The sequence below is a fragment of the Columba livia genome, chromosome Z, assembly GCF_036013475.1.
Source record: "Columba livia isolate bColLiv1 breed racing homer chromosome Z, bColLiv1.pat.W.v2, whole genome shotgun sequence".
NCBI lineage: Eukaryota > Metazoa > Chordata > Aves > Columbiformes > Columbidae > Columba > Columba livia.
In genome coordinates this window covers 48,680,350-48,695,644 of record NC_088642.1, presented here as the reverse complement: position 1 = coordinate 48,695,644, position 15,295 = coordinate 48,680,350, and the positions used below count along the sequence as shown (strand labels likewise).

General features: G+C 35.8%; 1 protein-coding gene across 4 annotated transcripts in view; it reads right to left on the bottom strand.

Moving 5' to 3' along the window:
* The window catches only part of AUH (AU RNA binding methylglutaconyl-CoA hydratase), a 109,614-nt gene that overhangs the window by 40,223 nt on the left and 54,096 nt on the right, over positions 1-15,295 (bottom strand). Inside the window, exons 7-8 of one of the 4 annotated variants that reach the window (XR_010468912.1) lie at positions 12,081-12,133; positions 10,904-10,993 (exon numbers count right to left, since the gene is read on the bottom strand). The exons of 2 other annotated variants lie outside the window; for them this stretch is intronic. Coding sequence is in view for 1 of the 2 variants with exons in the window: in XM_065045742.1 (XP_064901814.1) it covers positions 12,090-12,133 (44 nt within the window). In the remaining variant the exon portion in view is untranslated. The remainder of the gene's footprint in view (positions 1-10,903; positions 10,994-12,080; positions 12,134-15,295) is intronic. One more of the 4 variants, XM_065045742.1, reaches the window with a different exon arrangement.

Sequence of the window (15,295 nt, the reverse complement as noted above, 5' to 3'; positions counted from 1 at the left end):
TGATTTAGGACATACAATGATGAAAACCATCTCACTATTATAGGAGGTTTCTCTTATGAGCTATAGTTTGTTATTTCACTTCTTGATCTGCTACAGTCACTAAAAGACCTTTGCCTTTTTTTGAATGCAAAGATAAAAAGAAACTTGGCCTGAAGTAATCAACATCAGCTATGTTCCACTGATTACCACAATACTGAAAATGTTTCATTATTCAGAAGATTTACAGTCATTTTTCAGCTCCTCCATTTCAATAAACACGGTTTCACTTGCTAGATTTTCTGGAAAGTGAGAAAACACTTTCTGTTGTTTCTGAGATGACTATAAATCCCTCTGAGCTTCCTCGATTATGGTCTTCAAGAATACACGTTTTCTCTTTTCAGTGTGATAACTGTTTTAAGCAAACTGTGGTGAATTTGTTGAGACGAGTCAACTGTCTCTCCCTCATATCCTCAAACACTGCATAAAACTTCTCAGTCCTGAAGTTAGTGTGTAACAGTAACACCACTGGCTTAGAGTAGTGATCAGCAGCATGGACATTTACTATAGCTCAAATGTAAACTATCAACTTGCATGTCATACCAATGGGAAATACCATTACTAACATCCTGCATGCAACGAAAGCAAACACTTCTACTGTAATTGGTAGTCCTAAAAAAGGAAAAAGAAAAAAGATAAAGAAGGATATTTAACAAGCATCAGTAACATTTTTGCATCTATTTTTGTTTTGAAATTCTAACAGGTAAACATTTAAAGAAACACAAATATCACTCAGCACCAGACAAAACATAGACACTTTGCTAATCTTTTAGAAAGTTTGATTGTCAAGAATTAAAAAAAAAAAAAAATCATTATTTCAACTTCCTCATCAATAGAAGCCGGTTTTGGTGGCTACAGATCTTTTTTTGACTAAATTATACTTTATTTCTTAGCAACTAGATACTTCATGTAATTTACTGTTTTCCAAAACACTTAGTAAGAATTTTGGTGTCATCAGCTTCTAGATTTTTCAAAATGCAGCTTCACAAAATGTTTCTAAAATAAAAAATTCATCCAGAAAAATACACGTTAAAAATAAAATAGAAAAACAAAATCACTCTTAAAGCACCCATGGAATTACCATTCACCCAAAAACATGAGTGTATGCATGCATGCACACATATAAAACAGTCTGCACAAGCTGGAAATAAAAGTTATTGTAAAGTGTTAATTCTTACATTTGTAATTAATTAAAATGCTTTGGGCACAGTACCAATCCCTTTAACCCCATCCTTTTTCCTCACTTAGAATATTAGATAAGCTGTTGCAGAATACCAAATCCAAGGGAGTAGCAAGATCTAATTTTATCGAGGCATTAGAAATTTAAACTTTCACATATCAAAGAAAAATTTCCAAGATTTTGCAATATACTCCAATTATCTGTCCTTCAAAGTGATTATTATCTCTAACCAAATCACAATATGTTACATTTTCTTTTCTGCACAAAACAATATAGAGTTCAAGTAATTCTCTCTCTCTTATGCTTTCACTGTGCATTCACTGAACTAATGTTTATCATCTCTACTTACAGTAATTCAAAAGAGCAAGCGTAGTAAGCAACAGCGATGCATCTTAGGGCATGACACTAAGTTAGGAAACAGTTGAAGTTACAGTAGACATCAGTATCAAGCGGTTAAAATTATTTGGATTCACCATAATACTATGTGCTTTCTTTATTAAGTTATCTCCTAAGGCTCAATTTTGTTGGATTCATTAAAATATCCACAGTAACTATGGTATAGGCTTCTACAAATCCAACTTAGGTTACATAGTTCATTGAAATCTCAGTTCCAGGTAAACAACAGAGTTCTGAGTTGTGTGAAATTCCATTCTAATTATTTGGAGTCATTCATATTGCTTCCATCACAGGCCAAGTTTAAGCAATCAAAATTTCAGTGATACCAAGCACAGATAAACAATATGGACTTTATATTATTTATATTTATGCTTGATTATCTTATCTGCAAAGTTGTATTGACAATTGATAACGAAGCTTAAGAGGTCCGCTTTCTAAGAAGACAAAGTAATGGACTAAAAGTACACTTCTGTTATCTATTTTTTAATATTGCAAACATTAATTTGAGCTATAATAATGGAAATAAGCAGAGGACTTCTAACAAGCTTCTGTATTTTCCCCAAGGTGTAGGATTTTCAAACTGATGTACTATTTTGTTGGTTACTTTCTGTTTCTGTGCCATTAAACTAGAGGTACGATGGCAGGGCATTACAAAATAGCCCTTGAAACAATACTACATTAAATTTACCAACTGTATCAAGACAGATTCTACCTAGTTTCATATTCAACATCTTACTTCCTCACAAAAGATAAACAGAGGAGAATGTGATGCATTATTGAGTCAATCTGGCTTTTCCTTAACCATACGTTGTAAAGATCGACTTACTTAAGTAAAAAGGTGTGCATATTTTCTAAATTATCCCAAGTCTTTAATACAATAAATCAAGTCATTTTAAAAAATCTTTTTAACACCTTAAGAAAATTACTTTGTAGAAATGAGTACCTTGCTTACTTCTGATTTGTGTTTAAAAGCAGTAGATTTTAAGGTTTTGCTTTTTGACTTAGCTATATTAAATCAGGCACATACTTGTTTGGGAGGTAATGCACAAACCAGCCCTACCCATCATTAAAAGAATGTACTAGATCACAGTGATAGATGACGTAGAGATAATTGCCAGACCATGAAAATAACTGACAAGCAAGTGCTCTGAATATTTGACTCATCATAGGATATAATGAAGAGCTGAATACAGCATATTATTTTTAATGTTTTTGTGTAAAGAAATAATTCCTAGCAGGCCAATGTTCAAAAGACAGAATCATAAGTATCTTCCGACAACGAATGTCAGTGATTACTAAAAATGAAAATATCAGTCATATGGAGGTGTGTTCTATTTAGAAGAAATTATATTCAAACGTAGTTAGTTCTTGGAAAACATTTTCCTCCTACACACATTCTTAAAGCTGACTTTTTCATTATGGAAATGATTACTACTATTACACCACTTCCATATTTCTACATTGCCACCCCAGTGATTGATGTAATTTACTTTAATCAGACACCCAAAATCAATGAGCTACACTGTGGATAGTTTATGTCCCAATATTCTACTTCTGCAATAGTGCAGATTAGTCTGGAGTTATTTTATATATTTGCAAAATAGGCAAAAATACCCTTACACTACACTTCATGCTTATCTGAAGATTGAAAATAAAACAATAACACCTTTTATGCAGAAAAAAATATTCACATTCTTTAACAATACAATGCACTTTTCATAACCTGTAATTATTTTGTAAAATAACTGTCACTATACTTTGCTAAAGCTGACTTCTTGTGGCTGAAATCCTTCAAAGATACTATGTTCGCCTACTAAAATCTCTAAAAGTAGGGAAGTATCAGAAAGTAAAATCAATATCATCTCAGCTTTGCCCCGGAAATTACAGAAGCACGGTACCTTGCAAATCTCTTGCTCCCTAAATGTGACTGTTCACAATAATCCTGTTTTCAATAAGAAACAGCCACTTTTAAGATAATCTCAGAACACATTTTGCTTGTAGAGCACAGAAAAAATCTGCAACTGAGCAGGCAAATTAATGTCAACCTCAACTATGGCAGTACTATCATTTCACTATTATTCTACACTTATTTGTAACGATAGCACCACTTTCCTTTCTGCTAGTCAAGTTGGTTTACTGATGTGACAGCCTAAGGCAAACCCCCTTTTGGTACCAAGACACTAACTGTGCACTTACCTCACACACCTTACATTTGGTTAAGTAGTACAACTAAAGTTTTGAACCAAACCTACTACCATCAATAAAAGAATATGAAAGTGACTATCCACACCACACAAAGAGGAAAGAAGGTAGCAATCATAAAGCACTCTTGTTTAAAAGATTAAACCACCTTTCTTTAAAAGAATAAACTACAACTCATCCATGTAATGAAACCTGCGAAGTAGAGGCTTTGCCAGAGGTGATAACCTGAAGTCCTATAAAATCAGGAAACAAGAGACTGAAAAAGATAACCAATTCAAAAAATAGCATGAGACTGCAATAATACCTTGTTCTACTGTGTTTTCAGAAACGATTTTCCATTGACCCATCATATGCAACCAGCTGTCATTTTTTTGGTCTACTTTGAAAGAGCTACTTCCTTTTTCTATGCAGGGGGAAGGAAAAAAAATGAAACCAGAGTTAGACTCAGATACACATTTAATATGTTTCTTTATGTTGTGCTAGTACTTGAGCTTACAACACGCAATCTCACTTTACCCTGAGAAGCAAACAAACAAACAAACATGTTTTCCCTGTCTTATTATACTTCATCCAACTGCCAAAATCACAGAATCACTGAATGTTTGAAATTGGAAGGCACCTCTGGAGATAATCTTATCCAACATCCCTGCTCAAGAAGGGTCACCTAGAAAAGATTCTCCAGGACCATGTCCAGATCAAGGAGTTTTGAAGACCAGATTTTTCTTATGCAGGAGCTGGCTCCTGGATGACAGGATGAGTGAATGGACATCTCACAAACCTCCTAAAATGTATGTCAATCAACAAAACTTGGAACAGATAGAAGTCTAACAACTATTTTATTCTGCCCAACAGAAAGAGAAATGGATCTTCAACTGCAAAACATAACTTTTAATGATCTTGCTTGCTTGCTTTCCTCTTGTTTTTAAACAAATATGTGTTTTCCTGTGGGAAGATATTCTGGGATTTTTGGAGGGCAGGTGCATGGAGCATTAGGGTTGTTTTTTTAAAAAGGAAAGAATAGAGAATTTTTTGTGACTGTCATTGGTTCCTTATTTATAATCACCTCTTCTCTAGGAGGAGAAAAACATAGAAAATGTTGTCTTTACAGACACTGTAAATTTAGGTTTCCATTAAGAAAAGTATTGTAAGGATAAAGTCACAGTGAGGGCCAAAGAGAAGTAGAGTCACATCACCAGGAACAAAAGAAAACAATCTTGCCTAGAGACATTACATATGTATTGCAGGAAGTTCAAGAGAAAATCTGTAGTTACAATATGTTACACTCCATACTCTAAATTAGAACACACCTTCTACAGAATGTGGAAAGAATTTGAGTTTTAACTCACATTAAAATGGAGAAGTGTGATAAGCTCAGAATAGACAACGTATCAGCCTTTTCCGCTACTGGGACCTTCGTCACTTCTAAGACTACAGTAAGTGCTTCTTAATTCACAGGGGCTTATTTTTCTCCTTATGAACAATGAGCAAGAACAACAATAGTTGCTTCCAATGCTGCCTCTACTATTATTTTTGTACTCCTAGTTTTATTCTATTCCTCTCTATTTCTCAATTCAAGATTGAAGAAGGTAAAGTTTGTTATGGTCACAGTGCTATGCTCTGGGTGACCTCATACTCTGCTGAAGAGGTGATATCCAGAAAGATAGCTGGCACTCCTAAGCGTTCAGTATGAAGACATTTGATCACTGGCAGTATTTATAAAGCCAGCTAGGCATAGCATCCATATGAACAACTAAAATGTAATAATTCAGTCATTCTATTTCTGCTCCTAATATCAAATCTTGGAGAAGCAGTGACAAATCTTTCACTGCTATGGGTTTAGTCCCATAGAACTGACAGCCCAATACATCTGTGTCAAAACTGTCTATTAATTCCTTCACTTGAAATAAATTTAATGTACAGGCTATACATTGCCTTCTTATTGTCAACTCATGGCAATTAGTACATGAATCAACTGTCAAATTTCAGGAATTTCTATAAAAGATCAATAGTTACCAGCTACTTTTCAGGGAGAATTATTATAGCAAAGAACATTTGGTCTTCAAATTTCTCTTCCATACTGACATTTCTCTTCCATATTGACAGCAGTCAATTCTATATCAACTTTTTTCTTTCACTTTTTTTTGCGTGTGTGTGTGTGTAAAATGAAGACTGAACTGGAAAGCAAAGTTTATACTCAAAATAATAAACATATGAACATTTATTCAGATCTTATGACTTACAAGAGTTGTGCTGATCTTCTATGTAAGTTGTGATATATCAAAATTTAACAGGAATTACAGGCTAAGCCCATACAACTTACACTTACTAAATTTTATTTCTAAAGCATACTTTTTATCTCTTTTTTTTGTTTTTTGCCATATTTACAAAGGCTATGTACAGAGCTATGTTGTACCTCTGTACATTTCAGTAGCATTACAGTGTTTCATACTGTTAGGACAGTCTGTAAAGTTTTGGCTTTGGCTACAGAAATGACTACATAAATAATTTCCTATATTTGTCCACACTTGCTACATCTGCTTGAGTTTGTTACCAGAACAAATGACAGCACAGAATTGTAAATTGTCTGTCCCTCCTAAGTAAAAAAAAACAAACTACTGGTTCAAAACAACAACAGGACAACCAAAGGAAAAAAAAAAGGCAGATCTGTCTGAAAGAACATAAAACCAGTAACAACTTCTATGCTCTTATGTTCTGTATTTTACAAAAAAATTGCCCTTAAATCTTCTGTGCTTGAAGCCTTGTAACACCGACATTATGCATGGGATTCAACCTACTACAGCTAGGTATCAAAAGCATTGTGGGTATCAGGGTGTATCTGCAACTCCTCCACGGACAGCGAGAACACAGAAGTAACCAGAGTCCCAGCCAGACGTTGCAGGGCACAGGACACCACGTTTAGGGACCTGAACCCTGTCTTCTGCTTGCAAGAACAGCCTTCTAGGAACTGCATGAAGAGGAAGGCTGGCTTCTTCTTCAAGAAACACTCAAAACCAACTGTGTTCTTGTGCTACTCCGTGCCCCTGCTTTGATGACAAATACATAGTGCCTCTATGTCTGAATTCAGAATTGCACTACCAGTTCACACAGCACTCGGAGAGAAGCTGGAGTGTAAGCTTGCCTATGTGTGAATCCAGGTGTGGCTCTAAGAGCCTTCTGGAAAGAGGATGGTATAAAATGTACAGAAAATACCAGCTTTCTAATTAAAGCACCTCCCCTTCACTGATCTTTCCTAAGAGCACAACAACTTTTCCCACATTTATGGCTGCACTGAGGCTCCCACTACAAGAAAAATGATGGGCAAGTCTGTACTGTAAGACAAATTTAAAAAGAAAATTTTTCGTCTGACTCAGGTAGAAGAAGTGACCTGACATATTTTAATTTTTCCTTCTGTTTAGCAGACATGTAAATTCACTGAAATTTTAGCTGTATTTAAGAGTAAGACACCTGAGAATGGCTTGATGATTTTGGAGGTGAGGCTTATAAAGACCTACAGTGTACAGTGAAAATTGCACACATAAAATGCTTAAAGCTATGAACAATATCAAGATTTTTAATTGGTTGTCATTCACCTACTTTTTACAAGACCTACTTTTACTCTAGCTCTGCTGGGAGAAGTATCACCTACCGACCCTCTACAAGAAAACAGAGAGCCAGGAGAGGTATTTCCCAAACAACATTCTGCAATAAAAGGAAGGGGAAAAGTGACTTAATGACAGAAGAGGAAAACTGCACTTAGCTTATGTGCTTGCAAGTGCAAATCTTTCACAAAAGTGTCTTAGAAACTCTTTTGGAGTAGCCAATAAAGCAGATATGAAGCTCAGCAAAATGAAAAAAATACCTGCCACACTAATGCCAAAAAATAGTGGGCTTCTAGAACACTGAAATTTTCAAGAACAACATTCACATGACTCTTCAGATGATAAAACAGCTCTCTTTTACACTTCCTACAATACAAGTGAGCTAGTGATTCAGGGTGAGAGGTTTTTCAAACATGTCAGTTTCCATGTTTCAGAACATCTATGAGTTTAGAAGGCAAACAAATATTAAAATATTTCTTTCCTGCTGAAACAGAAAAACAGGACCAAAAGAAACTAACGAAAAACAACTATCTGAGTCATGATCACACTGTTTACTAACAATAGTATAATAACATATAAAATAATAATGACATTTCCTTATAAGTAATTTAGAAATGAATACAACTAAAAAGACTTGAATAGCATGTTTTAAACACTTGTGTTTAAAACACTTGTGTCCAACACACATGTTTAAAACACTTGTGTCCACATGTTAAAACACTTGTGTCCAAAACACTGGAAGATGTAACCAAATCATTTTCATTTGGTTTGCCTGGCATGAAAAACCAAGTATGTTCTGCTTCTATGTAATTTACTAGATCAGAATGTCATTCTACATTGTTCATCCCCAGTTTTGGTTTTATGTTCTATCACATATTAGAAAATTACTCACCAGGAATTTACTTTGTTTTTATTCTCTTTTTTTTGTTACAAAGACTTTGGGGGACAGTCAGCAGATGCAGTGAACAACGAACAGCTTAATTTACTGTGTCACTTGAAAGAATTTGAAAACAAAGGAGACATCAAAAGATGCAATGAGCCAAGTCACCAAAATTTGCTAGTATTCCATACACTGAAAGACTGGATATTATACAAAGCAGCCAGACCTTTTCTTGTGGCATGCAGGAGAATTATATAGCTAACAGTCTCATAAGATAAATATCACTGAACAGAGGAGTATGCAGTAGCTACTGCCCTTTATACAAGTAGAAAATACTGGGTTTAGCAAAAGTCAATGAGAAAGGTGCTATTTTCTGTCCTATTTTGTCATTTTTAATTAAAAAATGCATTTTCCTACTATATTTTAAAACAATAACAAGACTCAGAATTGAATTTCATAAATTCTCTTGTAGCACTAAAGAAGTAAAGGATGGTACTTCTATGGACATCACAACTCAACTCAAAATAGTTTTTGGCCCCTTTAAGGAGTTCAGATACAGCATATGAAGCTGCAATTTTCAAAAAATATTCCACCCTCAAATACTGGAAAGCATTTGAGCAAGACTACAAAAAAATCAGATTAGAAATAAACGTAGCCATTCACTTACAGGGACTTTCTGAACCATTACAAAGAAAGGACATGTTTTCAAATACCATTGCTCAGCCATGGAAGTCCAGGACAGAAGTTATCTTTTTAAACTAAAGCTCCAAGGAAAACACTACCGATCATGAAACCTGAGAGCAAAAAAAGTGGCAATTCTTTCCACAATTGCAATGGCAGTGACCGTAGGTCAGCTCAACTACCACATGAAGTACCCTAACTCAGAAGCTCCTGAACTGTATTAAATTAGACCTCCAAAAAACCCCCAAACCACCAAACAGAACAAACCCCTCTTTCTCGTTATTCAGCTTTAATCCGTGCTCAAAGATCAGTTTTGTACAAGTCCAGAAAAGCCTTTTCCCATACACACACACAAGAGTAGGATTTATTACATGTGATGATGGTACCTGATACTGCAAACAGAGCCAGCTGACTGCTACAGGCCAAATGTAATTTTTCTAGACAGTGGATTAAGGGCCAGGATGCTGTGCAGCTTGTACCATGGGTAATAGTAAATGAGGAAAAGAAGAAACATCCAGATCTAAAGTAAGGTAAAAGGCTCAGAGCAAGGATGCAGAACAGGGGAGGGATCCCTTTAGAGCTAGTTCTACAGTAGAAAGAGAAATATTAGGAACAGCAGCAGCACTGCTAGGAACAGCCAGCTGTGACACTGCAGTAAGAACTGACCCCTGAATTCTTCTCTCTCAATGGCAGCAGCAAGCTCAACTCTCCAGGGCTCTGGCACATGCAAAGTAGAAAAGGGCTAACAGCTATTTTGCTACCCAGAGCAAGCTACTGCCCTGAGCAACTGCCTGCCATGCCTGTGGCAAAAGATAAACCAAAAACACTGAGGGGCGGGGGGCGTGTGAGAATAAACCTGAACACTAGCGAATTTGAATTACAAGTTTTCCTTTTATTTAACACATATAACTAGTATCTTAATGTGTTTTTTCAAACAATTATATTTAATCTACAAATGCTGAATTCCCATACTTTTTCCAAAGGTAAGCAGAATGTTTCTCAGCTGTATTACAGTATAATGTGACATAAAACAATCACTTCAAATCATTTCTCTCTCTCCAATATTTACTAATTACAAGTACTTTCCTTTCGATTAAGTTGCTGGCATGTTTTCATTAACAGTCAGACTCTTCTACATGATGAAAACCAAAATATGTTACATTCAACAGAAATCCTGTAACGAAACACCTGGTAGGGTGACCATGACCATTTCCAGACACTTCCTCTGCCTCTGTAAGCCAGTGACAGATTGCAGTTATTAACAGGTCAGTGAATAAATTAATTCCAGGGCACTGGAAATTATGTTCATGAAATGAAAAGTGGCCTTGCTGACATTGCATCACTATTTCTAGACAGTGTGCCTGAACACCAAATAAATCTCACAACTTGGATGAGTGCCAAAAACTAGTGACCTAGTTTCATTAGGGTGGGAAAAGACTAGCAATTGGTCCTATGAGAGCAGATTACCAAAATAACTTCACACAAAGACATTCCATGGAGAATTTTCTTTAAATCAGACATTTTCCAATCTAACAGGTCACTCAAAATCCTTGGTCCCCCAAAAATGCCACAGTGTGAGATCCATTAAAGTTAAAATGCACTTACATTACTCATGCTTTCCTATAGAACATTCTGATTAAACAGAATAAATATTATCTTCTTTCCATCTCATTATCTCTTTCCATCTCATTCATAATAATTTAATACTGTTTTAAATCAAAACAGCTTTTGCATTTTCAGTGAAAAATGTAACACTTCAGGCTTAAACAAAGAGTTTTTTCTAATAAAAGCAAGTCTATTTTTAAATATTCAGCGCACAGTAATCTGCTCAGTAATCTTCCTTGATTAAAAATTCCTTGGCTTCTCTTCAAAAAACACACTGAGTATGGATGAGCTCAACAGCTGTCGACATAATTTTTAGGAACTTACCAAGCATTGTTGCGTCTATACTAGCCCCCATTTATACACTCCAGCTGGTGTTCCAGAGCCCCACTCCCAATTCTTCGCCCCCAGTAACATCTATATTGAGATGGAGACATATTGAAGAGGGGAATCTTAATAATAATACACAGCAGAAGATATTTCATCTTCATCTTCCCAAAGCCTGTTGCTTCCTATAAATTGCTTTTCATTCACTAACCAAGTGCAGAAGGTAAACTGAAATGCTACATGGAAACTATTCTTGCACTGCTAAAAATCCCACAACATTCTTTTATAAGGCCAACTTGAACATTACATAACTAATACAATGCATTAATTTCACCCCATCAACCCTTGCTTACACAAGTCCTTACTAACACATGCCGATGACTAATCTGCAACTTTTCCCTCTGTGCTATGTGCAGTAAGGGTCACTTGAGCAATGACTTACACAAAAGGTCTAGAATTTAGAAGACAGAAACATACTGATCATTTAACCGCCTCAAAACTTGGGGGTTTTCTCTTTTCCTCCAGATTCCCTTTGGATTCATTACTACTGAAACAAATCCTAAATGACGATCAGAGCTTTTGCAGTCTTTACTGTGGCAAACACTGATGTCAATGGAAATTGTGATCAAACAATGACATAAAGACTTATGACTAAGTTTTGGAAGGACATACCCTCATTCAAATTTCAAAAATGCTGTGGGAGTATCTGGGGGGAAAAAAAAAAGGGGGGGGCGGGGGGGAACAAAAAAACTAGATCCATTTATATGTTTCTAAAACCCATACTGATTATTTCTTCTTAATAAACCATTTCTTTAAGAGAATCAACAAGGAAGTTTTAGCATCTGATTTCTTTCTCATTTATTAAAAACTTCAAGATTGTACATCAAATCTTGTTTGTTTCTCTGACAGTAACCTCCTGATCAATCTTGCACCTTCTGTCTCTGCTCCTTTGCACAACCTCTTTGCACAGATCTAAGGTCTTCCACAGACTTCATCCCAAATATACATACGGACTGTGGCAGTAGCATAGCTAGGTTCTGTGAAACTGCAGACTTGTGAAAAATAAAGGGCAGAATTAGGGAGGGGGGATATACCACAAAAGTTGTGTCACTGAAAACCACTTAAAGAATGGCTTGTGAGCTGCTTGATTCCTGTGTATGAATGTTGCTTTTCTCACCTGTGAGAGTCATGCAGGTCTTCTACACATACTTTTTATCTCAGCTTCTGCAACTGAAAAACACATTTGATCATCACTTCTAAAGAACTACTAAAAACTACCAAGTGATATGTAATGTGATCAGCTACATACGCTCACATCCAACGTCTCATCTTCACCATCTTGTATTAAATTGTGTCTATCACTATGCAGATTAGCAAGCTTCTTAACACTACAAGGAAAATTTTCATCACCCTGTTTACACATCTCATTTAGGGACAAATCAAGAACTAAAATAAGGAGTCTGTGTTTCCTGTGCTGTCAATGCAGAGAGACAGGAATGATGCACAGCAATTAAGACTTTCAAAATCGCCTATAGAGTATGAATAATCTTCTTCAGTCCTTTTATATTGCTGTCTTCCACTGCCCTGATATGTTTTTCATATACACACACTGATAGTTGGTAATGACACATTTCTGCTTGATTCCGTCACTAAAAGACAAAATCTGATTTTTTTCCCTCAACACCTAAAAAAATTAGAAAACAAATTTCCAGCCCAGATTGACTGGCTCACACATTTTCATCTCATTTATCACTGACTCTTTAAGGTTAATAATTTTCTGTACCAGATTCTTACTTTCACCTGTCTATTTTCTCTGCCTTTCCTAACACTCCCTAAGGAATTCTTTCTCCTTATCACTTGTGTTACCACAGAGATAAGAAGAGTAGAGAAAAACTTGTATTAGTTTGCCAGATAGAGAGCATAAGTGAAGCTACAAGAAGAAAGGACACTATTGAGACAATAATTAATCTCCAACAATGAGCTGAAGTAGAAATGAGCCTCCTTAACAGAGGAATGTGGAAAGGTAATCAGACAAGAAGGTGGAGAACCTTAAAATGCAGAGATGCTGACCACAGAAGATGCTGAGCCCAGAATTTTGAAGCACAGGATTTCTTCTTAGCTCCTAGTCCACCAGAAGAGGTAAGACAAGTCAGCAGACACTGAGTTTCATTTGCCTAATACTTCCTTTCGAAACACGTCTTTTTTAATTTCCAAAAAAAGCTTCAGTAAGGCAATTTTTGAAAGATCATGTTATGCAACTGTATTTTCCATATCCAGCAATTTTTTATTTTCCTCATGCCCCACCTTTCCCCAGAAACATCAGTTATTATTACTTAGTCTTCCTTTTGTTTTTGCATAAGCTTAAAACTGAGAAATTGAAAGTATTATTTTATACAAAACTTTACACGTAAGTATGCAATTGGAAGTTCTTATTATGATCTTGAGTGGACAAGAGAGCTTGAGATAGACACCAGGTCCTGGTTTCAGGACATGTTTAGGGATGAAAATGGCAGCCTTTTACAAAGTAAAAAAGGGTGGTCTTGTACAAAGCGCATTAGGCTTCCCACAACTTTTAAAATTAATTCGAAGCTTTGTGCAAAGTCAAAATAATTTCAAAGGCATAAATGAATTCTGATGGATCCTTATGAGTGAGCACAAAACTCATTTACCTGATTAGTTGCAAATGTGTATACAGATAATATTAAATTTTTACTGGCTTTGGAAAAATACAGGGTTCTTTACCTAGCAGCATTTTACATCACTCTTTTCTCCATTTACTTTATTCTCTCCTTGTCCGTTTCACTTGAGTACCCCACGTGAATATATCAAACTTCACAGGTATGCTACAAAACCTACTGTGAATTCTATTCATACTGTCACAGTCTGCCTAAACCGTAGTTTCTATTCAGTGTCACACTATTCTATATGTGGTTAGAAAATCAGATTGCAAAAGCAAAGTCCAGGTTTGCTTTCTTCTCAAAGCTTCCCTCCTTAGTCACCAGTGGCACAGAAATGGTCCAGAAAGGATACAAATGTGATAGTAAACCCATGCTTACTGAAACAGTACCTGAACAGGGCTTATATCTACATGATTTAAGGAAGATGGAAGAAAGCAAACTGTAACATTTTTTTCATTTTTCTGGCTGTCATTCAAAAATGAGCAATCCATCAACCTCACAAAACAACTTTCAAACTGATGAAAGCAAATGTACTTATATACCTATGAGAATGAAGAAAACAATTGGTAACATTGCTCAGGTTGTAAGAATGAATTTTAACAAAAACAGTACTCCAAAATTCAATCTTCACATAAAGAAGAATGTTTTTATACTCCCCAATACATGACAAAGGTCTCAAAACACTCAATCACTGTTTGTTGCTAAGGTTTGATTTCTCCATAGTCATATTAAACTAATCTCAGACCTTCCATGCTTTGCCTTCCAAGACCAAGAATACTCTTTCTTTCCTCCTACACTTCTCTAATGTGCAGCTTGGCTTCTGCGCCTTTCTTTTGTCCTTGTTTTCTTTCCTCCTTCCTCGGCAGCATCAAAGGACTAACGCTAACTGGACACAGTATATTGGGGGTGCAGTGCTGCTCCCTACGATACTGAAATTTCTCAAATGTCTGACTGTTAATTTTGATTTGTAAACTAGCCATCTCCAAATTTAGGTCAGAAAGAAAAGTCCTGCCATCTCTGCACACAGAAATGAATAGAATGTCAGAAGTGGTCAACTTCTTACATGGAACCTGACATTTCAAATAACATTCTATACAATTGCGGTTCCATGGGACATCAAGGATATCCCTGGATACCTCTTTTTTCTGTATGAAGTAGTAATTGTATTTTTAATATGGTTTTGGTGGGGGTTCTGTGGATAGCACACAATGGGAAAAGCACAGACTGTTCTGTAGGTCACTCTACAAAGGTAAGTACTGTATACTTTAGGTAGACACAGGGAACAGTTCTGATGACAGGGAGATCATCTTCTGCTGTGTTGACACTACTTGCAAAGTATTCTGTTTCTACAGAGAGACTGTAAATAACATTCACAAAACATTAGTTCTATGTATGGAGCTTTTGCAGTGTTCGTATTGCATGACATTTTGCCTCAACATCATCACCATTACAACTAATTATAAAACCAGAGAAAAAAAATCAGTCATTTGATGGAAATCAGCTTTTTATTTAAGAAAGGGAAAATGTAAGAACCACAATTCTCTCTAACAGAAGCAGAACCAATTTACCTCCCTCTAGTAACATCCTATATATTGTGTTTAATTACACTGATAAAAGAGCGGATGTTCAAACATCTGTTTTCTACACTATTAGCAATTTTTTACTTCAGGCCATTTATTTAACACAATGCATAAAATAAACATTACAAAATACT